Source organism: Phyllobates terribilis, unplaced genomic scaffold (genome assembly GCF_046119375.1).
Source record: "Phyllobates terribilis strain yellow unplaced genomic scaffold, ASM4611937v1 Scaffold_12__6_contigs__length_324123572, whole genome shotgun sequence".
In the NCBI taxonomy this organism is placed as follows: domain Eukaryota; kingdom Metazoa; phylum Chordata; class Amphibia; order Anura; family Dendrobatidae; genus Phyllobates; species Phyllobates terribilis.
Window position 1 is genome coordinate 5,345,329 of NW_027362772.1, and position 26,257 is coordinate 5,371,585.

A 26,257-nucleotide genomic window follows, 5' to 3' on the forward strand; every position below is an offset into this window, starting at 1 on the left:
AGATGGGAAATAACAAAGAGAAGAGAAGATGGGAAATAATATAGAGAAGAGAAGATGGGAAATAATATAGAGAAGTGAAGATGGGAAATAATATAGAGAAGTGAAGATGGGAAATAACAATGAGAAGAGAAGATGGGAAATAATATAGAGAAGTGAAGATGAGAAATAATATAGAGAAGTGACGATGGGAAATGATATAGAGAAGTGAAGATGGGAAATAATATAGAGAAGTGAAGATGGGAAATAATATAGAGAAGTGAAGATGGGAAATAATATAGAGAAGTGAAGATGGGAAATAATATAGAGAAGAGAAGATGGGAAATAATATATAGAAGTGAAGATGGGAATTAATACAGAGAAATGAAGATGGGAAATAATATAGAGAAGAGAAGATGGGAAATAATATAGAGATTAGAAGATGGGAAATAATATAGAGAAGTGAAGATGGGAAATAATATAGAGAAGTGAAGATGGGAAATAATATAGAGAAGAGAAGATGGGAAATAATATAGAGATTAGAAGATGGGAAATAATATAGAGAAGTGAAGATGGGAAATAATATAGAGAAGAGAAGATGAGAAATAATATAGAGAAGTGAAGATGGGAAATAATATAGAGAAGTGAAGATGGGAAATAATATAGAGAAGAGAAGATGGGAAATAATATAGAGAAGTGAAGATGGGAAATAATATAGAGAAGTGAAGATGGGAAATAATATAGAGAAGAGAAGATGGGAAATAATATAGAGAAGTGAAGATGGGAAATAATATAGAGAAGTGAAGATGGGAAATAACAAAGAGAAGAGAAGATGGGAAATAATATAGAGAAGAGAAGATGGGAAATAATATAGAGAAGTGAAGATGGGAAATAATATAGAGAAGTGAAGATGGGAAATAACAATGAGAAGAGAAGATGGGAAATAATATAGAGAAGTGAAGATGAGAAATAATATAGAGAAGTGACGATGGGAAATGATATAGAGAAGTGAAGATGGGAAATAATATAGAGAAGTGAAGATGGGAAATAATATAGAGAAGTGAAGATGGGAAATAATATAGAGAAGTGAAGATGGGAAATAATATAGAGAAGAGAAGATGGGAAATAATATATAGAAGTGAAGATGGGAATTAATACAGAGAAATGAAGATGGGAAATAATATAGAGAAGAGAAGATGGGAAATAATATAGAGATTAGAAGATGGGAAATAATATAGAGAAGTGAAGATGGGAAATAATATAGAGAAGTGAAGATGGGAAATAATATAGAGAAGTGAAGATGGGAAATAATATAGAGAAGAGAAGATGGGAAATAATATAGAGATTAGAAGATGGGAAATAATATAGAGAAGTGAAGATGGGAAATAATATAGAGAAGAGAAGATGAGAAATAATATAGAGAAGTGAAGATGGGAAATAATATAGAGAAGTGAAGATGGGAAATAATATAGAGAAGAGAAGATGGGAAATAATATAGAGAAGTGAAGATGGGAAATAATATAGAGAAGTGAAGATGGGAAATAATTTAGAGAAGTGAAGATGGGAAATAATATAGAGAAGTGAAGATGGGAAATAATATAGAGAAGTGAAGATGGGAAATAATATAGAGAAGAGAAGATGGGAAATAATATATAGAAGTGAAGATGGGAAATAATACAGAGAAGTGAAGATGGGAAATAATATAGAGAAGAGAAGATGGGAAATAATATAGAGATTAGAAGATGGGAAATAATATAGTGAAGTGAAGATGAGAAATAATATAGAGAAGAGAAGATTAGAAATAATATAGAGAAGTGAAGATGAGAAATAATATAGAGAATAGAAGATGGAGAATAATATAGAGAAGTGAAGATGAGAAATAATATAGAGAAGAGAAGATGAGAAATAATATAGAGAAGAGAAGATGGGAAATAATATAGAGAAGTGAAGATGGGAAATAATAGAGAGAAGAGAAGATGGGAAATAATATAGAGAAGTGAAGATGCGAAATAATATAGAGAAGAGAAGATTAGAAATAATATAGAGAAGTGAAGATGAGAAATAATATAGAGAATAGAAGATGGAGAATAATATAGAGAAGTGAAGATGAGAAATAATATAGAGAAGAGAACATGAGAAATAATATAGAGAAGAGAAGATGGGAAATAATATAGAGAAGAGAAGATGGGAAATAATATAGAGAAGTGAAGATGAGAAATAATAGAGAGAAGTGAAGATGGGAAATAATATAGAGAAGAGAAGAAGGGAAATAATATAGAGAAGAGAAGATGGGAAATAATATAGAGAAGTGAAGATGGGAAATAATATAGAGAAGAGAAGATGGGAAATAATATAGAGAAGAGAAGATGGGGAATAATATAGAGAAGAGAAGAAGGGAAATAATATAGAGAAGTGAAGATGGGAAATAATATAGAGAAGAGAAGATGGGAAATAATATAGAGAAGAGAAGATGGGGAATAATATAGAGAAGAGAAGAAGGGAAATAATATAGAGAAGTGAAGATGGGAAATAATATAGAGAAGAGAAGATGGGAAATAATATAGAGAAGATAAGATGGGAAATGAAAACAAAACAAAAAACAAAACAATTGTGGAATTGCTTTTTTTTTAGAAATTTCAACTTGGAATTTTTTTCTCGCTTTCTGATGCATCACATGATAAAATAAATGATGTCATTCAAAAATATAACTCATCCTGTAAAAAAACAGGTCCTCGTACAACCATGGGCACAGACAAAAATAAAAAAAGTTATGGCTCTAGGAAGAAGGGGAGGAAAAGACAAAAAGGAAAAAAAAAAAAACAACTGAAAATTGCCGGGAATTTAAGTCCTTATATATTAGAATGTAATCTAGTAATTCTTACTTTGGTGAAAATGCCTACTCTCCCCAAAACGTACAGTTCTGCCAATATTTTGTGTTGTTACATTTTCACACCGTGGTCATTATCACACACATTCCCCCATCTATTGATTCTGTGGGAACAATTTTGTTTCCCCAAAATCACACATATTCAACAGGTAAGGGTTAATGTTTTCGTACACGATCACCGGATCATATAATGCTGTTATTAGGTAATAAGCCCCCAGGCAGCCAATAGCAGCTAGCGCTCTGCAGCCCCACCTAGTGGTAGGAATATGTAGTGCAGATATCAGGAGGATATAAAGCATGGTGGTATCTGCTGCTCTTACAGATCGTCTTCTCCTGGATATTCCCTCTCTGTCTCCTCGGCACAATGATAACCTGTCTGCTGCTCCTCCTTAGTCTCGGTAAGTCCTGATATTATCTGGAGCCCCTCAGGTAATGGGAATATAGTAGGGACAGATCTCCAGGCAGCTCCTGATCCAGAAGAGGAATATTCCCTGTAACATCCGTCATTCCTGGTGACTGCTCCGATCAGTGTCACACAACAAGTGATGGCGGCTTTTATCTTCTAGGGTCGGTGGACGGCATCATAATCCATCTCAAAGATTTCAGAGATATGGTGAAGGAAACAACGAGCAAAGAGATATCAGATGCTCTTCCTTATAGATGCTATTGTGCGACAACAACAAGTGATCAATTATTGGATCGTATTCAAAGGTAAGTGAAAATCTATATAAGACGTGACCTGCAGTCCTATGTAACACCACAGATAAAACAAAGACAGTTATCGCTGTGTTATCTGTGGTGTTACATAGGACTGAAGGTGACATCTACTACATTATATGTACTCAGAGAGTTATCACTGTGTTATCTGTGGTGTTACATAGGACTGCAGGTGACATCTACTACATTTTCTGTACTCAGAGAGTGATCACTGTGTTATCTGTGGTGTTACATAGGACTGCAGGTGACATCTACTACATTATCTGTACTCAGAGAAGTATCACTGTGTTATCTGTGGTGTTACATAGGACTGCAGGTGACATCTACTGCATTATCTGTACTCAGAGAGTTATCACTGTGTTATCTGTGGTTTTACATAGGACTGCAGGTGACATCTACTACATTATCTGTACTCAGAGAAGTATCACTGTGTTATCTGTGGTGTTACATAGGACTGCAGGTGCCATCTACTGTATTATCTGTACTCAGAGAGTTATCACTGTGTTATCTGTGGTTTTACATAGGACTGCAGGTGACATCTACTACAGTATCTGTACTCAGAGTGTTATCACTGTTATCTGTGGTGTTACATAGGACTGCAGGTGACATCTACTACATTATCTGTACTCAGAGAGTTATCACTGTGTTATCTGTGGTGTTACATAGGACTGCAGGTGACATCTCCTACATTATCTGTACTCAGAGAGTTATCACTGTGTTATCTTTGGTGTTACATAGGACTGCAGGTGACATCTCCTACATTATCTGTACTCAGAGAGTTATCACTGTGTTATCTGTGGTTTTACATAGGACTGCAGGTGACATCTACTACAGTATCTGTACTCAGAGTGTTATCACTGTTATCTGTGGTGTTACATAGGACTGCAGGTGACATCTACTACATTATCTTTACTCAGAGAGTTATCACTGTGTTATCTGTGGTGTTACATAGGACTGCAGGTGACATCTCCTACATTATCTGTACTCAGAGAGTTATCACTGTGTTATCTGTGGTGTTACATAGGACTGCAGGTGACATCTACTACATTATCTGTACTCAGAGAGTTATCACTGTGTTATCTGTGGTGTTACATGGGACTGCAGGTGACATCTACTACATTACCTGTACTCAGAGAGCTATCTCTGTGTTATCTGTGGTGTTACATAGGACTGCAGGTGACATCTACTACATTATCTGTACTCAGAGAGTTATCACTGTGTTATCTGTGGTGTTACATGGGACTGCAGGTGACATCTACTACATTACCTGTACTCAGAGAGTTATCACTATGTTATCTCTGGTGTTACATAGGACTGCAGGTGACATCTCCTACATTATCTGTACTCAGAGAGTTATCACTGTTATCTGTGGTGTTACACAGGACTGCAGGTGACATCTCCTACATTATCTGTACTCAGAGAGATATCACTGTGTTATCTGTGGTGTTACATAGGACTGCAGGTGACCTCTACTACATTATCTGTACTCAGAGAGATATCACTGTGTTATCTGTGGTGTTACATAGGACTGCAGGTGAGATCTACTACATTATCTGTACTCAGAGAGTTATCACTGTGTTATCTGTGGTGTTACATAGGACTGCAGGTGACCTCTACTACATTATCTGTACTCAGAGAGTTATCACTGCGTTATCTGTGGTGTTACATAGGACTGCAGGTGACATCTACTACATTATCTGTACTCAGAGAGATATCACTGTGTTATCTGTGGTGTTACATAGGACTGTAGGTGACATCTTCTACATTATCTGTACTCAGAGAGATATCACTGTGTTATCTGTGGTGTTACATAGGACTGCAGGTGACATCTACTACATTATCTGTACTCAGAGAGATATCACTGTGTTATCTGTGGTGTTACACAGGACTGCAGGTGATATCTACCACATTATCTGTACTCAGAGAGTTATCACTGTGTTATCTGTGGTGTTACATAGGACTGCAGGTGACATCTACTACATTATCTGTACTCAGAGTGTTATCACTGTGTTATCTGTGGTGTTACATAGGACTGCAGGTGACATCTACTACATTATCTGTACTCAGAGAGTTATCACTGTGTTATCTGTGGTGTTACATAGGACTGCAGGTGACATCTCCTACATTATCTGTACTCAGAGAGATATCACTGTGTTATCTGTGGTGTTACATAGGACTGCAGGTGACATCTACTACATTATCTGTACTCAGAGATATCACTGTGTTATCTGTGGTGTTACATAGGACTGCAGATGACCTCTACTAGATTACTCAGAGTTATCAAACACTATAATAGCCCCCACACTTTGCAAGTGCCCCTAGAGTAGTTCCTATAAAGTATGAGGGCCCTCACACACCATTTCAGGGACCCCCACAATTACCCCCACAGTGTATGAGGGTCCCCCATTGTTTATGATATCCCCACAAGCTTCTATTATATAGAAAACATCAGATATTCACCTAATACAGGATCTAGATGAGTCCCCTGACAAGGTCCGGACAGGCCAACGCGCAGTCATCGTGCTGACGCACACACAAGGGTTAATAGTAAGGGTCTTCTCCTACAGACCAACAGGATTTTTTCCTTTTTCGCCTGCAGGGCCCAGGTGGGATTGAACACATTATAGTTTCGCCCCTGGTGACATTACTCTCTTGCTCCCTCAGGTGCTGCGGTATACGACGATGCTGCTATGATGATATCCGTATCTGTCACACTGGATATCAGAAATACTCTTACACTTACAGTCACGGGACCATCACTTGTGGTAAGTGCTCCGTTCTCTTTGGGGTCAGGATACAAGGTGACATTGTGAGATACGAGTGTAACAAACCCTCAGCCGTGAGTACAATTTTTTTAGATAGAGATAAAAATGTTCTAGTTCATTCACTTCATTCAGAGACATTAAACTTGTATAGAAGTTTTAGGTATAACGGCCCTGGTTCACCAAAACTGATGATTTCTTTACCTCTCATGATCCCGGGTGCGCTGGAGTAAGGCGCTCCGTAGAAGCATAGAGGTCATAGTGAATCTGGTGCATCGTTCAGCTGCCGGGCACCAGGGGCAGAACTGTGCTGTAGTCACGGATCAGAGTTTATTTCTATATTACTTTATGGCATTTTCCTGCTATATATTATAATGAATGTGTCCACGCTCGGTCCCCAGCCCAGGGGGCGGCCGGGTGTCCATACTCGGTCCCCAGCTGCCCCGCGGCCGGGTGTCCACACACGGTCCCCAGCCGCCTGGGGGCGGTCGGGTGTCTATAAACGGTCCCCAGCCGCCTCTATTTCTCCTGTCACCTTCCCCCACACTTTTCTTAGCCTGGCCTGCTTTAGGGCAGCATTGGACAAGCCCACCAGAGAACCAGACTCCTCCGGTGGGCCCTGGCTTCTCCATCAGGGGAGTTGAGAGTGTCAAGGTGAGGAGCATGATGATGATGATAGAAGTTAGCATCTGCTTTGTTTTCTTTTAATGCAAGCGTAAGTGTGCAGCCTGCCACCCACCTACCCCCAGGCTACATTGCCATACTGCTAGATTGCACTTGAAATGGGGCCTTTTAGTTTGGAGGAAGCCGAAGCTAGCCACTACCTCATTGCAGCTTCGGCAGCGAGGTATCGATACTCGGTCCCCAGCTGCCCCTATTTCTCCCGGTGTGCCTTATACATAAGATTAAGTGCGCATATCAAAACATTACCTGTGCCCTCCCCAGTGCATTTAGTGGGAAGGACAGCCTATTCTGCTGTAGTATGTGCATTCCAACCCACTGTTCATGGCACATGCGAAGATGCCTCCCACCCTGCACCTGTCGTTGCAGACTTGCAACTATCCACGTTCAAGTCCTTGTCCCAGGGCAGTGTTCAATTGTACCTCTCCCATTCCTTGCAATGCAAGCACAAGTATGCAGCCAACCACCCACCCACCCCCAGGCTGCAATACCATAATGCTTGCTTGCAATTTAATTTGGGCCTTTTAGGCATGTGGAGGCGGAATCTGGACACCACGTCATGGCTGCGTCGGCGGCCTGGTATCCACACTCAGTCCCCAGCCGCCAGGGTGCGGCCGGGTGTCCATACTCGGTCCCCAGCTGCCCGCGGCCGGGTGTCCACACACGGTCCCCAGCCGCCTGGGGGCGGCCGGGTGTCCATAAACGGTCCCCAGCCGCCCCTATTTCTCCTGTCACCTTCCCCCACACTTTTCTTAGCGTGGCCTGCTTTAGACCAGCATTGGACGAGCCCACCAGAGAACCAGACTCCTCCGGTGGGCCCTGGCTTCTCCATCAGGGGAGTTGAGAGTGCCAAGGTGAGGAGCATGATGATGATGATAGAAGTTAGCATCTACTTTGTTTTTTTGGAATGCAAGCGCATGTATGTAGTAGCAGCTAGGCTTGAGGTGGTCAGCGTTTTGGCGCATATCCTACCTCCTCCGAGGATTGCTGGATGTTTTCCTGCTACTATCCCAGTTCTATGACTCCCATTAAAACAAAGCTTCAGTTGATAAATGATGGATGAGGTGGTGGCAAAGGAGAAAGAGCAGGAGGAACAGGGACCATTCACATCAATATCAGGCCAGTCAACCACACATGTCTTGTAGGATATGTTTCTGTAACAAAAGGAGCGGTTCGGCTACACAGTTATAGGGCATACAGTGAGTGCAATGCCTACCAAAAATTTCAAGGCACTCCAATGCCCCTTGTAAGTGACATGGAGGTCAGAGGGCCTTAACTAAACCGTTTTTTCCATTTATAGCAACTGGGTCTCCTGTACACTGTTGGCCTAAGCAGTGAATGGAAGGCTTTCCAAAAATTATGAGGAACTGCAATGCCCCTTGAAACAGACGTGGATTACAGCGTACTAAAAATCTTCTACCCATTATTGGGGAGTGGGTCTGCCTTAGTTTTCGCCTTTGCATTGAAAAGCAAAAGCTGACTAAAATTAGGAGGAAATGCAATGCCCGTTGGAAGAGTTGTGGAGGTTAGAGGTTATTAAAAACAACATTTCAATGCCCCTTGGAAGAGCTGTGGAGTTCAGAGTGGTTTAAGAAGACGCTTTTAAAGCCCCTTTGAAGAGACATAGAGGTCACAGTAGCTTAACAAGACGGTTTTAATGCCACTCGGAAGAGATGTGGAGGTCGCAGTGGCTTAGCAAGATGGTTTTAATGCCACTTGGAAGAGACGTGGAGGTCAAAGTAGCTTAACAAAATGGTTTTAATGCCACTTGGAAGAGACGTGGAGGTCACCGTAGCTTAACAACATGGTTTTAATGCCCCTTACAAGAGTCATACAGTGCAGCATCTTAAAAACATTATTCCCATTATTGGGGAGAGGGTCTCCAATAGTCTTTGCTTATGCCTTCCAGGCAAAAGCTGCCAAAAATTAGGACGGAGGAACTTGCAATACACTTACAAGAGCCATGCAGTACAGCATATTACAAACATTATTCCCATTATTCGGAAGTGGTCTCCCATAGTCTTTGCTTATGCCTTCCAAGCAAAAGCAGCCAAAAATTAGGACGGAGGAACTTGCAATGCCCCTTACAAGAGCCATGGAGTACAGCATATTACAAACATTATTCCCATTATTGGGGAGTGGGTCTCCCATAGTCTTTGCTTATGCCTTCCAAGCAAAAGCTGCCAAAAATTAGGAGGAAATGCAATGCCCGATCGAAGAGTCGTGGAAGTTAGAGTTAATTAAAAACAACACTTCAATGCCCCTTGGAAGAGCTGTGGAGTTCAGAGTGGTTTAACAAGATGATTTTAATGCCCCTTGGAAGAGACATGGAGGTCGCAGTAGCTTAACAAGATGGTTTTAATGCCCCTTGGAAAAGCGGTGGAGGTCACAGTAGCTTAACAAGATGGTTTTAATGCCTCTCGGAAGAGATGTGGAGGTCGTAGTAGCTTAACAAGACGGTTTTAATGCCCCTAGCAAGAGACGTAGAGGTCGCAGTAGTTTAACAAGACTGTTTTAATGCCCCTTGGAAGAGACGTAGAGGTCACAGTAGCTTAACAAGATGGTTTTAATGCCCCTTGGAAGAGACGTGGAGGTCACTGTAGCTTAGCAAGACGGTTTTAATGCCCCTTACAAGAGCCATACAGTACAGCATCTTAAAAACATTATTCCCATTATTGGGGAGTGGGTCTCCCATAATCTTTGCTTATGCCTTCCAAGCAAAAGCTTCCAAAAATTAGGACGGAGGAACTTGCAATACCCTTACAAGAGCCATGCAGTACAGCATATTACAAACATTATTCCCATTATTGGGGAGTGGGTCTCTTATAGTCTTTGCTTATACCTTCCAAGCAAAAGCTGCCAAAAATTAGGAGGAAATGCAATGCCCGTTCGAAGAGTCGTGGAAGTTAGAGTTAATTAAAAACAACACTTCAATGCCCCTTGGAAGAGCTGTGGAGTTCAGAGTGGTTTAACAAGATGATTTTAATGCCCCTTGGAAGAGACATGGAGGTCGCAGTAGCTTAACAAGATGGTTTTAATGCCCCTTGGAAAAGCGGTGGAGGTCACAGTAGCTTAACAAGATGGTTTTAATGCCTCTCGGAAGAGATGTGGAGGTCGTAGTAGCTTAACAAGACGGTTTTAATGCCCCTAGCAAGAGACGTAGAGGTCGCAGTAGTTTAACAAGACTGTTTTAATGCCCCTTGGAAGAGACGTGGAGGTCACAGTAGCTTAACAAGATGGTTTTAATGCCCCTTGGAAGAGACGTGGAGGTCACAGTAGCTTAGCAAGACGGTTTTAATGCCCCTTACAAGAGCCATACAGTACAGCATCTTAAAAACATTATTCCCATTATTGGGAGTGGGTCTCCCATAATCTTTGCTTATGCCTTCCAAGCAAAAGCTTCCAAAAATTAGGACGGAGGAACTTGCAATACCCTTACAAGAGCCATGCAGTACAGCATATTACAAACATTATTCCCATTATTGGGGAGTGGGTCTCCTATAGTCTTTGCTTATACCTTCCAAGCAAAAGCTGCCAAAAATTAGGAGGAAATGCAATGCCCGTTCGAAGAGTCGTGGAGGTTAGAGTTAATTCAAAACAACATTTCACTGCCCCTTGGAAGAGCTGTGGAGTTCAGAGTGATTTAACAAGACGCTTATAATGCCCCTTGGAAGAGACGTGGAGGTCGCAGTAGCTTAACAAGATGGTTTTAATGCCCCTTGGAAAAGTGGTGGAGGTCACAGTAGCTTAACAAGACGGTTTTAATGCCCCTCAGAAGAGACGTGGAGGTCGCAGTAGCTTAACAAGGTGGTTTTATTGCCCCTTGGTAGAGACGTGGAGGTCATAGTAGCTTAACAAGCCGCTTTTAATGCACCTTGGAAATGTGGTGGAGGTTTCAGAAGTTAACAAGACGGTTTTAATGCCCCTCGGAAGAGACATGGAGGTCACAGTAGCTTAACAAGATGGTTTTAATGCCCCTTGGAAGAGACGTGGAGGTCACAGTAGCTTAACAAGACGGTTTTAATGCCCCTTGGAAAAGTGGTGGAGATCGCAGTAGGTTAACAAGATGGTTTTAATGCCCATTGGAAGAGACGTGGAGGTCACAGTAGCTTAACAAGACGGTTTTAATGCTCCTTGGAAAAGTGGTGGAGGTCGCAGTAGCTTAACAAGACGGTTTTAATGCTCCTTGGAAAAGTGGTGAAAGTCTCAATAGCTTAACAAGACGGTTTTAATGCCCCTCGGAAGAGACGTGGAGGTCACAGTAGCTTAACAAGATGGTTTTAATGCCCCTTGGAAAAGTGGTGGAGGTCACAGTAGCTTAACAAGACGGTTTTAATGCCCCTTGGAAGAGACGTGGAGGTCACAGTAGCTTAACAAGCTGGTTTTATTGCCCCTTGGAAAAGTGATGGAGGTTGCAGTAGCTTAACAAGATGGTTTTAATGCTCCTTGGAAAAGTGGTGGAGGTCACAGTAGCTTAACAAGACGGTTTTAATGCCCCTTGGAAGAGACATGGAGGTCGCAGTAGCTTAACAAGATGGTTTTCATGCCCCTCGGAAGAGACGTGGAAGTCGGAGTAGCTTAACAAGACGGTTTTAATGCCCCTTGGAAAAGTGGTGGAGGTCACAGTAGCTTAACAAGACGGTTTTAATGCCCCTTGGAAGAGACGTGGAGGTCACAGTAGCTTAACAAGACGGTTTTAATGCTCCTTGGAAAAGTGGTGGAGGTCACAGTAGCTTAACAAGATGGTTTTAATGCCCCTGGTAAGAGACGTGGAGGTCGCAGTAGCTTAATAAGATGGTTTTAATGCCCCTCGGAAGAGACGTGGAAGTCACAGTAGCTTAACAAGCCGGTTTTAATGCCCCTTGGAAAAGTGGTAGAGGTCACAGTAGCTTAACAATGTCACGAAAACACACTTGGTCAGACCTTGCAGCCCTCTGGCACCCCTTATCCTGCTGGTCAAACACGGTATTGACCGAGGATAAGCACGGGCGCAGCTGCTCTAATTTATGTCAACTATTGTGGCACGTGATGTGACAGGTGGTATATATACCACCAGTTCCTTCCAGGAACGTATATATACCTCCATCCAGCCACCCTCAAACCACAATATCACATAAATACTGGTATACTGCCACCACCAATCGCTTAACAGGTGGATCGGGTACCCGTTAGGTAACGTGAATTAGCGGGTGAGGAAGGTGTTTGCTTGACATAAGACAATAAGAACAAAGCTGGTAAATAATAATGATTTACTCCCGAAAGTGGGCAGTGTTTACAAAAGATATACAAGATATTATAAAAGAGATAATTTACATGTATGCATAAAACAGTTATTAAAAGAAAAGGGATAAGTAATAGCAAAACCAGTGCCACGAGGTGATGGTCTCAGATTATGTGGGGGGACGGCTCCCCGGAAATTAAATGTGATTCTTTCTCGCAGCGAGAAGTGCATGCGTCTGACGTCCCGGGTAAGAATGAATTAAAATGGCCGTTCTGGTTTTTAGTAAGGGGCCAAAACATTAGGAGACACCCATGTTGTTTACCTCACACGGGGGCTCGGTTTTGTGAACCCACCCAGCTGCATAAGACATAAAAATCCTTCAGATTTCATATCTTGATATGGGAGGGTCCCACATCCAAGATGGAGACATCATGTTTGCCGTCACCAATATTCATGAAGATGGATATCAAATATGATATCTCTATGACGCTCAGAAGCTCAGAACCCATTTCCCGGGTTTCCGGCGGTTTCTCAGTTATGCAAGATATACTATTATAATCGGAAAAAGGTGAGCATTCCAAAAATGTGGTCCCTGTGTTTGTGAAGGTCATGGTCATTATTAAAATCGACATTAAAAGTTTGTAGAGTTAGACAATAGGATTTTGGAGGGAGTTCCAGTTTATACCTGAATGCTTGCTCTGGCTGAGGTTTTACGGCGGTAATAAAAATTCCTTGTTAGGGGGAAAGCAAGAGTGAGTTCTATGTAGCCTCTTCCAAATGAGCAGGGGGTGGAGATTTAAGACATCTCTCATTTTTAAAAATAGGACAAAAATACATTTTGCCTGACACCTCCCCCTTTTAGACTGCGCTATGGAGGTAGGACCTTCTGGTACTCCTCCAGGCATATTTCTGGAGGCTCCCCTCGCCGGGACAACCCATCGGCATTGCCATGCTCACTGCCTTTGCGGTGTTGAACGATAAAGTCATACTGCTGGAGGGTGAGGCTCAAGCGTAACAACCTTCCGTTGGCACCGGACATGGTGTGCAGCAAACTCAGGGGGTTGTGGTCAGTCACGACAGTGAAAGGGCGCCCGTACAAGTAAGACTGTAAGTGGTGCAGGGCCCATACAATGGCCAGGCACTCCTTCTCTATGGTGGAATTGGCCACTTCCCTCGGCAGCAGTTTCCGGCTTAGGTGCAACACGGGGTGTTCTTGGTTCCCCGAGTCGACTTGGCTGAGTACAGCACCGAGGTCAAACTCACTGTCGTCGGTCTGTATAAAGAGTGACCATGTGCCATCGACCGCCTTTAGCACAGGAGAGCTGCTCAGGGCAGTCTTCAAAGCCCGAAAGGCCACCACGCATTCCTTTGTCCATTTGACTGAATGGGGTAGGCTCCTCCTGGTGAGGTCTGTCAAGGGCTTCTCAAGGCTACTATAGTCTTGTACAAAGCATCTATAGTACCCTGCGGTGCCCAAGAAGGACTGCAGCTACTTCTTTGTCCTGGGGGTGGGCCAGGACACGATAGCGTCCACCTTCCCAGGCTCTGGCTTCATAGTACCCCCACCTACCCGGTGCCCCAGGTAGTGGACCTCGTTCATGCCCATCTGGCACTTTCCTCGCTTGATGGTCAAGCCCATTTGGTGAATGCGCCTGAGCACCTGCTGCAGATGCTCGAGGTGATCTTCCCAGGTGGGACTGAAGACAGCAATGTCATCCAGGTACGCCACTGCGTACCTCTCCAGTCCCTGGAGCAGGTGGTTGACCATTCGCTGGAAAGTGGCAGGGGCATTTTTCATGCCAAAAGGAATGACCGTGGATTCATACAATCTGAAGGGGGTGATAAAGGAGGACTTCTCCTGGGCCCCGGGGCTCAAGGGAATCTGCCAATATCCCTGACTCAGATCCATAATGGAGAGATACCTCACGCTGGCTAACCGCTCCAGAAGCTCCTCAATGCGTGGCATTGGTTGTGCATCAGAGCCTGTGATAGCGTTGAGCCCCCTGTAGTCCACACAGAGCCGGGTGGTCTGGTCCTTCTTTGGCACCAGGACTACAGGTGAGGCCCACGTGCTCTTGGACCGCTTAATCACCCCCAACTTCAGCATCTCCTCGACCTCCTGGCGCATGACATGCTGCACCTCGTCGGAGATTCGATAGGCGGTCCTCCGGAGTGGGGCATGATTCCCGGTGTCCAGTTCATGGACCGCCACTTCAGTCCTGCCAGGCAAGTTGGTGAACACTGCTTGGAAGGGTTTCAGCACTGCTCGCATCTGAGACTTCGGATAGCAAGGCGCTTATCTCTACATCCTCTAGGGACCCGCTGGCCTTCGCTTGGACCAGCATGTCCAAGAGGGGGTCGTCCTCTCCATCCTCTGCAGGCTGCAGACCAGTAGGACGCAGGCTCCACGTTCTTGATGAGCTTTCATCATATTAACGTGAAAAGCCTTCTGTCTACCCCGCGCGTGGTCAAGAGTGATCACGTAGGTGACCGGGTTGAGCTGTTGGTGAATGACGCCTGAAGCTTGTCCTTTTGTACGAGGACCAGCACCCACACCTTCTGACCCACCTGGTAGGTCCGCTCTCAGGCATTCTGGTCATACCAATACTTCTGGTCAGCCTGGGCTTGCGCCATGTTGTCATGCACCAACTGCGTCAAGGTCTGCATCTTGTCACGGAAGTGCAAAACATACTCCACGATGGACACTCCTGGGGAGCTCGGCTCTTCTTCCCAGAATTCCCTTATCAACCCAAGGGGTCCTCGGACATGTCTGCCATACAGGAGCTCAAAGGGGGAGAACCCCGTCGAGACCTGTGGAACCTCTCTGTAAGCAAATAACAGGTGTGAGAGGTAACACTCCCAGTCGCGTCCCTGGGTCTCAACCAGCATTTTTAACATCTGTTTGAGGGTACCGTTGAATCGCTCACACAAACCATTGGTTTGGGGATGATACGCGCTCGATACCAGATGCTGCACCTGCATTTTCTTACATAGGGCATCCATTAAGCGAGACATGAACTGGGTCCCCTGGTCGGTAAGCATCTCCCTGGGAAAGCCTACTCGCGAAAAGATGGCCAAGAGGGCGTCCGCCACCTTATCTGCCCTAATTGAGGACAGGGCTACTGCCTCCGGATACCGGGTAGCATAGTCTACCATGGTAAGGATGAAACATTTTCCAGAGCTGCTGGGTTTGGCCAGTGGTCCCACAATGTCCACAGCAATCCTCTGGAAAGGCTCCTCTATCACTGGCAAAGAGATCAGGGGGGCTTTGGGAGCCAGCCCTGACTTTCCCACTCTTTGACATGTGGTACAGGAGCGACAGTAGTTCACCACATCCGTCCTCATTTTGGACCAATAAAAGTGGTGAGACAGCCGGGCCTTGGTTTTGCTGACCCCCAAGTGTCCTGCGAGTGGAATTTCATGGGCGATCCGCAACAACTCATCCCTGAATTGGTAGGGGACGAGCTGTCTTTCCCTCAGCCACTCCTGTTGGGGTGTATAGGGAACTGTCTCCCGGTACAACCTCCGTTGGTCCCAGAATACCCTCTTCTTATCAGACTCGGAGGTGGGCTTCTCAGCGAGGCTCCTTAACGTCCCTAGGCTAGCATCTGAGTGCAGAGATGCCTGAAACTCCTGGCTGGAGGAAGCCAGAAGTGAGGTTAAGGCCACGTCCTCACTGGGACCCTCTGGGACCGGCTCTGGGTCCATACCTGATTCTGTTATTCCTCTGTCCGAGGAGTGTCAAGAAGGCAGGGCGTTACTTGCGTTCTGGGCACTCTGACTGCAGGTAACAGCGGCTATATAGGCCGTCTCCCCGGGGCATCACACCGTCCCATCAGCCTGTGCGGCTATGAGTACTACTTCCCCATCCTCCCCCATTACCTCAGGCACAGTCCTACGTATGGGGCAGCCACCATCAGCCAGGTCACCATCTGTTGTGACACTGGTCGCTGGCACAGCACCACCTGCTTCATGGTCCTGTGCCTCTCCCCATTACCCTTAGCACTGACACTTGTTCCTGCTAGGGAATCCTCAGCAATATCACCCCGCAGCGTGACATGGCTGAGTTCTCCTGTACCTTCCAGTACATCATCATCATCATCATCATCATTATCAGCAGGTAAAGCATTGACATTTACAGTATCAGCATTAACCTTACCAACCATATCAGATCGAGGAGGGGGGTCAGGGACATAATAAGCAAACATCCTCCCCAAATCAGTTCCCAACAAAACATGTGCAGGTAGATTTTCAGATACTCCCACTTCCTTCACCCCACTCCCCGTACCCCAATCAATAAAAACCCGGGCCATGGGCAAGGGGCATCGGACGCCCCCAATCCCGGTGACAGTCAGGGTCTTTCCCGGAATAAGCGCTTCAGCGGACACCAGTTCGGGTCGGATGAAGGTTCGTTCGGCCCCAGTGTCCTTGAGGCCTACAGTGACAGTGTCCCCCACCATGACAGACTGCAAGTTTTCACAGGCCCTCCCAACCGGCCCACCCACCAAAAGAACTGATGCATTACACCCTGGGGCCTTGGATGGGGGGTTCTTCCTCTGCTTCTCTGGGCAAGTGGCACTGAGATGACCAGTCTGGTTGCAGAAATAACACCTGCGGGCATCAGATGCAGGCCGGGCATTGGTAACGGGAAAAAGGCCTGCGGAAGGTCGGCTGGCAGGGGTAGGAATGGTGGTTGATGGCTGACCCCCTTTCCAGCTGGTGACGACCAGCCGGTTGGCCTCGTTGGTGTCTGCGATCTGCGCTGCTTTATTGGCATCTGGTGGCTCCTGATCCATCACGAACTGCCGTACCTCAGTCAGACACAGATGCAGGAACTGGTCTTTCACCATCAGATCCTTTAGCTGCTCAAAGGTGGTCACTGACAGTCCTTGGATCCACTGCTCAAAGTTGGTTCGGAGCCCATGCACCACATCGCTGTAAATGTCGTGCGGTCCACGTTGGAGGTTCCGGAACATTTTACGGTACACCTCAGGAGACAGTTGGAACCTCTGGATTAGGGTCTGCTTAATGGCATCATAGTTCCCATCAAGGCTCTGAGGAAGAGCCACAAACACATCCAGAGCTTTGTCTTGCAGCCCTGCAGTTAAGTATCGGGCCCACTGGCCCTCAGGCAGCTGGTACTGTCTTCAAGTCTTTTCAAAACCCCTCAGAAAGGTGTCGAGGTCGCCGTCCTTTTCCATCACAGGAAAAATGCTCTGGACGGGGCTTAAACAGGGTCGCATTGTTGGTCTCACCGTTCCGTGAGGTGGATGCTGGGATCCTGAATTGGGCCATCTGCAGTTCATGGGCCCTCTGGGCTTGGGCCTCTCGCTTTGCTCGCTCGGCTCACTCGGCTCTCTCGGCCCTCTCGGCCTCCTGGTGCTGCTGAATGACTTTCAGCAGTCCTTCATGATCCTCTGCTGGAAGTTGCTGTAGAGCTATCTGCAGATAGGGGTCCACGCTGCCCTGGTCGCTGACGCTGCGTGCGTCTACAGGTGGGACCCCTGCAGCAGTACTGTGCCATGTCTCGACTGACCCCTGGCCCTGCTGAGGTCTGGAGACGGGCTTGCTCTGCCTCCAGTTGCGCCAGTGCAGCATCCATTTGTTCTTTGCTTTTGCCCAGGGGGTCAATGCCTCTGGTTATACATATTTCTGTAAGAGTGTCCTTTTTCTGCTGGCTGTACCAGATGACCATGATCACCAAAATAAAAATAGAAAAGAAAAAACGAAGAAGGGTAGGGGTAACTGCTACACATACAGTATTGTCTCAGATCTAATAAACACTGAGTTCGATCTTCAAAACTTTTGTGCAGGGTCCAGGTAAGAACCGTGCAAGTTTTTAGTGAGAGGAATGATTGCTCAAACCAGATCACTAATGTCCTATGATCCCACCGCTTGCCACCAATTGTCACGAAAACACACTTGGTAAGACCTTGCAGCCCTCTACCGTCTACAGCTCATGATATCAGCTCCTGTTCTTCCTCCTCCTCCTCTCCCTCATTGTCCCCCAATGCACGTTGGGAAGAGATGAGGCTGGGCTGTGTGTAATCGACCGCTATGGCTTCTTGATTCATCTCATCATACTCTGGCTGCAATGCCTACTCTTTAATTCTCTGCAGAGAGCGTTGCAAAAGACAGACAAGTGGAATGCTGACGCTAATGATGGCGTCATCATCATTCACCATCTTGGTGGACTCCTCAAAGTTTTTCAAGATGGTGCATATGTCAGACATCCAGGTCCACTCCTGAGGTCTTATGTGTGGAGTCTGACCTGAATATCGACTGCCTTGATGCAGCTGGTACTCCACAACTGCTCTCTTCTGCTCACAAATCCTTTGCAACATGTGGAGGGTAGAGTTCCAACGTGTGGGGACATCACACACCAGTCGGTGTGCCGGAAGCTGCAAACGCTACTGCAACACAGCAAGGGCGGCGGAAGCTGTAGCTGACTTGCGAAAATGAGCTGACAGGCGGCGTACTTTCACGAGCAGATCTGGCAACTCGGGGTACGATTTAAGAAACCGCTGAACCACGAGGTTAAGCACATGAGCCAGGCATGGTACGTGTGTGATCTTGCCTCGCCTCAGAGCCGCCACCAGGTTATGGCCATTGTCACACACGACCATGCCTGGATGTAGGTTCAGTGGTCTCAGCCACAGATCTGCCTGCTCTTTCACAGCTGTCCACAACTCACAAGCAGTGTGAGGTTTATCACCTAAGCTTATGAGTCTCAGCACAGCCTGTTGCCGCTTGGCGGAGGCAGTACTGCAGTGCTTCCAGCTTGTGACTGATGTGGTGTTATCTGAGATGGAGGCTGAACATGAGGAAGAGGAGGAGGATGATGCGCAGGAGCTGTGCACTGTGGGAGCAACTCTAAATGACATAGGGCCAGCAATCCTCGGTGTGGGGAGGATGTGTTCTGTCCCAAGGTCCGACTGGATCCCGGCTTCCACTATGTTTAGCCACTGTGCCGTCAGGGAGATGTACCGTCCCTGGCCACAAGCACTTGTCCACGTGTCCATTGTCAGGTGGACTCTCCCAGTAACTGCATTGTTGAGGCCACAGCAGATGTTTTGGGACTCGTGCTTGTGTAGTGCGGGGATGGCACACCGGGCAAAATAGTGTCGGCTGGGGACCGAGTACCGAGGGATGGCCACCGCCATAAGGTTGCGGAAGGATTCCGTCTCCACCCGCCTAAAAGGCAGCATTTCCAACGCAAGCAGTAGTGAAATGTGCAAATTTAGGACTGTGTCCTGTGGGGCGTTGGCTGCGAATTTCCGCTTTCATTCAAAGGTCTGGTATATGGACAATGGAATGCTGCGGTGGGAAGTGGACGTGAACGTTGATGCTGTTTCTTGAGAAACTGCCATAACAAGTGTAGACTGAGAGGAGGAGGCATCTTTGCATGCAGTATGGACAGGAGATTGCCTTGCACACACAACAGGGGGTTCTATTGCACGCACAACAGCGGAAGAAGCAGTGGTGACACCAGCTGACACTGGTTGTGGACCCTGGGGTTCACCCCACAAAGTCGGGTGCTTTGCTGCCATGTGCCTGATCATGCTGGTGGTGGTCAGGCTGGTAGTTTTGTCACCCCTGCTGATGCTGGCATGGCAGGTTGTACAAATGTCCTTTTTGGGGTTAACAGCAGAGTCTTTAAAAAAATTCCAGACTCTGGAAGACCTACAGGTTGTACTGGAAACGTCCCTCATGTTGGTGTTACGGGGAACTGTTGCCTGCCTTCTGTGTGCGGCCTCCACACTGCTTCTTCCTGCCTGTTGGGGTACTCTGCCTCCCTCACCCTGTGTGCTGCTGACCTCACTCTGCATGTCCTCCTGCCACGTTGGGTAAGTTACTAGATCATCCACCACCTCCTCCTTTTCCACTTGCACACCACTATCCTCCTCCTCATTTCCTGGCAATTGTGTCTAGTCTTCGTCCACCTCTTGTGACAAAATGCCAGCGTCAACTTACTGTGGCCGTGGCTGTTCACATATTTGGGCATCGCTAGATGGGATCTCCTCTTCCACCACTTCAAGCGGAGCAGGCGAGGGGCACAAATATTGAAATGGACCAGTGAACAGCTCTTCAGAGTGTCCAAGTGTGGGATCAGTTGCTGTCTGACGACACTCTGCATGGTGGGAGGAAGGAGCATCAGGGTGAGGAGGAGTATGTGTTCGAGACTCACGGCTACTAAGATTTTGACCATGTGGAAGACAGACCGGAGGTGGTGGTGCCCAGGTAACTGGAAGAATTATCTGCTATCCAATTAATAACCTGTTCACACTGATCAGGTCGCAATACTGGTGTTGTTCTGTGCTTCCCTAGTAATTCGGTCAAGAACTGGCAGTGAGAAGATGTGGCTGTTGGTTGTGGCACATTTTCACCTTGGCCACGGCCCCGTCCTCTGCACGCACCATTACCAGAACGTCCAGTTCCACGTCCCTTGCCACGCGCCTTGCCCATTGTAAATGAAGTAAAATAGCTTACACTCGCACTATCAATGGAAAAAGGGTAATAAAAAGTAGTACAACCGTGGAAAAGGAAAACCACAGTTCTATTTCTCTGGCCTACACCAGAATCTTTTAAACAATCTGAACAATCAGGGAGAAACTATTACTGTTTTTCTTTACGGAAAATTTACCAAAAGCTGGATAATACAGATTTTTTACCGTGGAACGCCAAAACCACAGTTATAATTTACAGGTGTTTACCAGGCTCTTTTAAACAGATATATTTGTGTCTGAACAATCAGGAGACACTATAACTGTTTTTCTTTATGGCAAAACATGGCAAAAGCAGGATAATACAGAGGTTTGACCCGTGGAACTGCAAAACCACACTTCTATTTCTCGGGCCTACACCTGACTCTTTTAAACAGATATATTTGTGTCTGAACAATCAGAAGACACTATTACTGTTTTTCTTTACGGAAAAAATACCAAAAGCTGGATAATAGAGATTTTTTTACCGTGGAACGGCAAAACCACAGTTATAATTTACTGGTGTATACTTGACTTTTTTAAATAGATATATTTGCAGCTGAGCAGTGAGCAACACACTCAAACTGTTTTTTTTTTAGGTAAAAATGGCCCAAAAGTGGATAATACAGAGGTTTGAACCGTGGAACTTCAAAACCACACTTCTATTTCTCTGGCCTACACCAAACTCTTTTAAAAAGATATATTTGTGTCTGAACTGTCACAGACACACTTTTTTTTTTTTTGTATTTGGGAGGGGGACACCAAAAGGTTAATACAGTTATATGAAAAAGTTTGGGCACCCCTATTAATCTTAAGCTTAATGTTTTCTTAAAATTGGTGTTTTTGCAACATCTATTTCAGTTTGATATATGTAATAACTGTTGGACACAGTAATGTTTCTGCCTTGAAAAGAGGTTTATTGTACTAACAGAAAATGTGCAATCTGCATTCAAACAAAATTTGACAGGTGCATAAGTATGGGCACCCTTATCATTTTCTTGTTTTATATACTCCTACCTACTTTTTACTGACTTACTAAAGCACTTTTTTTTGATTTTGTAACCTCATTGAGCTTTGAACTTCATAGCCAGGTGTATGCAATCATGAGAAATGCTACTTAAAGTGGCCACTTGCAAGTTGTTCTCCTATTTGAATCTCCTCTGAAGAGTGGCATCATGGGCTCCTCAAAACAACTGTCAAATGATCTGAAAACAAAGATTAATCAACATAATTGTTCAGGGGAAGGATACAAAAAGCTGTCTCAGAGATTTAACCTGTCAGTTTCCACTGTGAGAAACATAGTAAGGAAATGGAAGAACACAGGGACAGTTCTTGTTAAGGTCAGAAGTGGCAGGCCAAGAAAAACATCAGAAAGGCAGAGAAGAAGAATGGTGAGATCAGTCAAGGACAATCCTCAGACCACCTCCAGAGAGCTGCAGCATCAACTTGCTGCAGATGGTGTCACTGTGCATCGGTCAACTATACAACGCACTTTGCACAAGGAGAAGCTGTATGGGAGAGTGATGCGAAAGAAGCCGTTTCTGCAAACGCGCCACAAACAGAGTCGGCTGAGGTATGCAAAAGCACATTTGTAGAAGCCAATTTCTTTTTGGAAGAAGGTCCTGTGGACTGATGAAACCAAGATTGAGTTGTTTGGTCATACAAAAAGGCGTTATGCATGGCGGCAAAAAAACACAGCATTCCAAGAAAAACACTTGCTACCCACAGTAAAATTTGGTGGAGGTTCCATCATGCTTTGGGGCTGTGTGGCCAATGCCGGCACCAGGAATCTTGTTAAAGTTGAGGGACGCATGGATTCCACTCAGTATCAGCAGATTCTTGACAATAATGTTCAAGAATCAGTGATAAAGTTGAAGTTACGCAGGGGATGGATCTTTCAGCAAGACAATGATCCAAAACACCGCTCCAAATCTACTCAGGCATTCATGCAGAGGAACAATTACAATGTTCTGGAATGGCCATCCCAGTCCCCAGACCTGAATATCATTGAACATCTGTGGGATCATTTGAAGAGGGCTGTCCATGCTCGGTGACCATCAAACTTAACTGAACTGGAATTGTTTTGTAAAGAGGAATGGTCAAAAATACCTTTATCCAGGATCCAGGAAATCATTAAAAGCTACAGGAAGCGACGAGAGGCTGTTATTTTTGCAAAAGGAGGATCTACTAAATATTAATGTCACTTTTCTGGTGAGGTGCCCATACTTATGCACCTGTCAAATTTTGTTTGAATGCAGATTGCACATTTTCTGTTAGTACAATAAACCTCATTTCAAGGCAGAAACAATACTGTGTCCAACAGTTATTACATATATCAAACTGAAATAGCTGTTGCAAAAACACCAATTTTTATAAAACTTTAAGCTTAAGATTAATAGGGGTGCGCAAACTTTTTCATATAACTGTAAGATGGGTATTTGTACAGTGTGAAGGAGGAAAAAAAAAAAAAAGAGGATTTAGATGAAAAAAATGGATTTTTCCTGGCCCCCGAGACCTGGAGCTCAGTCCAGCAATTTCAGCAACAGGAGCACACAGGACTGTAATGTAGCATTTGCTGGTATAACCACTGCGTCTCCTATACAGCCTGCCTGCCTGCCTGATAACTGGGATGGATATTAGTCCTCAGAAGGACTGTTTTTTTGATTTGGCAGGCTTTAGAGAACCTACACTAGCTATTTTGCATAAATCTCTCCCTAGCTCAGCAACACTCTCCCTACACTGTCTGATCCGGAGCGACTGTGTCCAAAATGGCGGCGCCCGGTTTTAAATACTTGAGATGACCCTGTGCGGCCAGCCAATCACTGTAATGCCCACAACCAACATGGCTGCGGCATTACAGTGACTGGCTGGCAATCCCTGAATGTTCATTGGCTCTGTAAAGAGCGCCAAACATGCAGGGCGGAGACTCGAGTTCCCGCCCGAGTAACCCGGAAATGCTCGGTGCTCGCCGAACATCCCGAGTAGTGTGATGCTCGGGCGAGTACCGAGCAGTGTCGAGCATGTTCACTCAACACTACTGCTAATTAGAGATGAGCGTTGTTCGACTCGAACTGTTCGCCAATCTCAAATTCGAGCTGTTTTGGGCGGTGTTCGAGCCATTCGGCGAACACGAACGATTTGAAAAAAATTCGGCTGTTCGAGGTTATGTTCGATAACTGTTCGTGCACCAAAATCATAACTGGATTTTTTCTCAGTAATGATGAAAATTAATGTTAATACGCAGTTTGAGTGTACAGCGGGGTGGGGGGAGGGGCAGGGGATGGATCTCTGCAGGAATAATGAAGATCTCCATTTTTTTTTCTCTTTCCCGCATTTACAGTGGGGAGGTGCAATCTGTCAGCCTATCAGCAGCGCACACACGGAGCGAAGTGCTTTTTTTCACACAAGCAAGGGCATGTGTCATTGGCAGTGTATGTCACATGTCCTTGCCCTATAAGACCCAGCCATTTTCCCCGTCGCCACCATTTTCTCACTGCTGCAGCTGCGTGTTAGACGGCACCGCTGTTGCTGTGTGCGCTATACCTTGTTAATTTCAAGCCAATTTTCGCACAAATCTACAGATAGCATGGGAGTAGGGAATAGTTGTGATTGCAGTCCTTTTAAGGACTAGGTTACAGCATTTCCTACGACTTTTATCAGGCAGGTCTGTGCTCTTAAATAGATAGGTTGTGGGAGTAAAGACTAATTGTAATTGGAGTCCTTTTCAGGACTAGGTTACATCAGTTCCTATCACTTTTTGCCAGGCAGGTCTGTGCCAGTGCTGTGCAAGTTTTTTTCACAGCATTTGGCTAAATCTAGCAAAGCTAATCCTTTTTGGCCTATTGCAGAGTGTGTTAGTCAGTGGAGTAGCCTATCTGTGTTGCAAGATATACCACCTGTGTATAGAATACCAATTTTTTTACTGCACCTAGTGAAGTAAAACCTTTTGGGCATAGCATCATTCTATTAGTCCATCTATACTGACCTCCATAAGGTTGCAAATTGAATATAATTTTTTGTCTGCATCTAGCTCTGAAAACATATTTGGCCTTCTAGCAGTGTGTGGGACTTGGTCTATTAGTCCATCTATACTGACCTCCATCAGGTTGCAAATTAAAAATAATTTTTATCTGCATCTAGCTCTGAAAAAATATTTGGCCTTCTAGCAGTGTGTGGGACTTGGTCTATTAGTCCATCTATACTGACCTCCATCAGGTTGCAAATTCAAAATAATTTTTATCTGCATCTAGCTCTAAAAAAATATTTGGCCTTCTAGCTGTGTGTGGGACTTTCTCTATTAGTCCATCTATACTGACCTCCATCAGGTTGCAAATTGAATATAATATTTTTCTGCATCTAGCTCTGAAAAAATATTTGGGCTTCTAGCTGTGTGTGGGACTTTCTCTATTAGTCCATCTATACTGACCTCCATCAGGTTGCAAATTGAATATAATATTTTTCTGCATCTAGCTCTGAAAAAATATTTGGCCTTCTAGCAGTGTGTGGGACTTTCTCTATTAGTCCATCTATACTGACCTCCATCAGGTTGCAAATTCAAAATAATTTTTTGTCTGCATCTAGCTCTGAAAAAATATTTGGCCTTCTAGCAGTGTGTGGGACTTGTTCTATTAGTCCATCTATACTGACCTCCATCAGGTTGCAAACTGAATATAATTTTTTTCTGCATCTACCTCTGAAAAAATATTTGGGCTTCTAGCTGTGTGTGGGACTCATTGTATTAGGCCATCTATACCAAGCTCCACCAGCTTTCAAAATAATAATAATTTTTAGCTGCATCTAGCCCTGAAAATAACTTTTCTTCCCAATAGTGGTAGCAATAGAAATATGGGGTGAGCTCCTGGCTTACAAAAATATACGCTTCATAACTAATAACACCAGCCTAGCACACTGCATTAATAAGATGGCATCATCGTCTCTCCCAGTGCTAGGCCTACTACCCAGGCTAGCATTCCTGTGCCTAAAACACAATGTATGGGTCCGCGCTAGCCACTATGCTGAGGGGTCTAAAGCTGCTGCTAACGCTTTATAACAATTCAATTGGCAGATTTTCACAGAGCTCTTCCACAACGCCCACCCATCGGGACAACAGTTGCCCACCTTCTCTATGGGATCTAGTGGCGAATAGTTGATGACATTAATCAGAGCGTCAGTTGCCCCGTCGACGTGGCAAGCATACGGTAAGGCATGGGAAGAGTGGACACGACTAGTAGCAGGCAGACGGGTTGACCAATGTGAACAAGCCAGATCACAAGTCACCATAGAATTTCTCCACCAGCTAATGATGAGGGGCATATCAGGGGCGTCAGCGCAGCGGTGTCTGACCGGAGTAGCATTTCACTTCCAACTACTGAATTGGGGAGATGTGACAAAGATTCATCATCAGACAATCCATAAAAGGGTGGAAAAGGGGTCAGCCAAGTCAGGAGTGTAGACGTCCCGTCCCGTGTCACTAAAACTGATTTCTCACATCATATCCCTAACACCATTAACATGACACTCACAATTTGAA

General features: G+C 45.1%; 1 protein-coding gene across 2 annotated transcripts in view; it reads left to right on the top strand.

Annotated features, from left to right (window-relative positions):
* The first annotated feature begins 3,120 nt into the window (after positions 1-3,120).
* The window catches only part of LOC141171862 (basic phospholipase A2 sphenotoxin subunit B-like), a 45,963-nt gene continuing 22,826 nt past the window's right edge, over positions 3,121-26,257 (top strand). For both annotated transcript variants that reach the window (XM_073655491.1, XM_073655490.1), the window contains exons 1-3: positions 3,121-3,261; positions 3,430-3,574; positions 6,245-6,345. In XM_073655491.1, the coding sequence (XP_073511592.1) occupies positions 3,228-3,261; positions 3,430-3,574; positions 6,245-6,345 (280 nt within the window). In that variant the 5' untranslated portion in view covers positions 3,121-3,227. The remainder of the gene's footprint in view (positions 3,262-3,429; positions 3,575-6,244; positions 6,346-26,257) is intronic.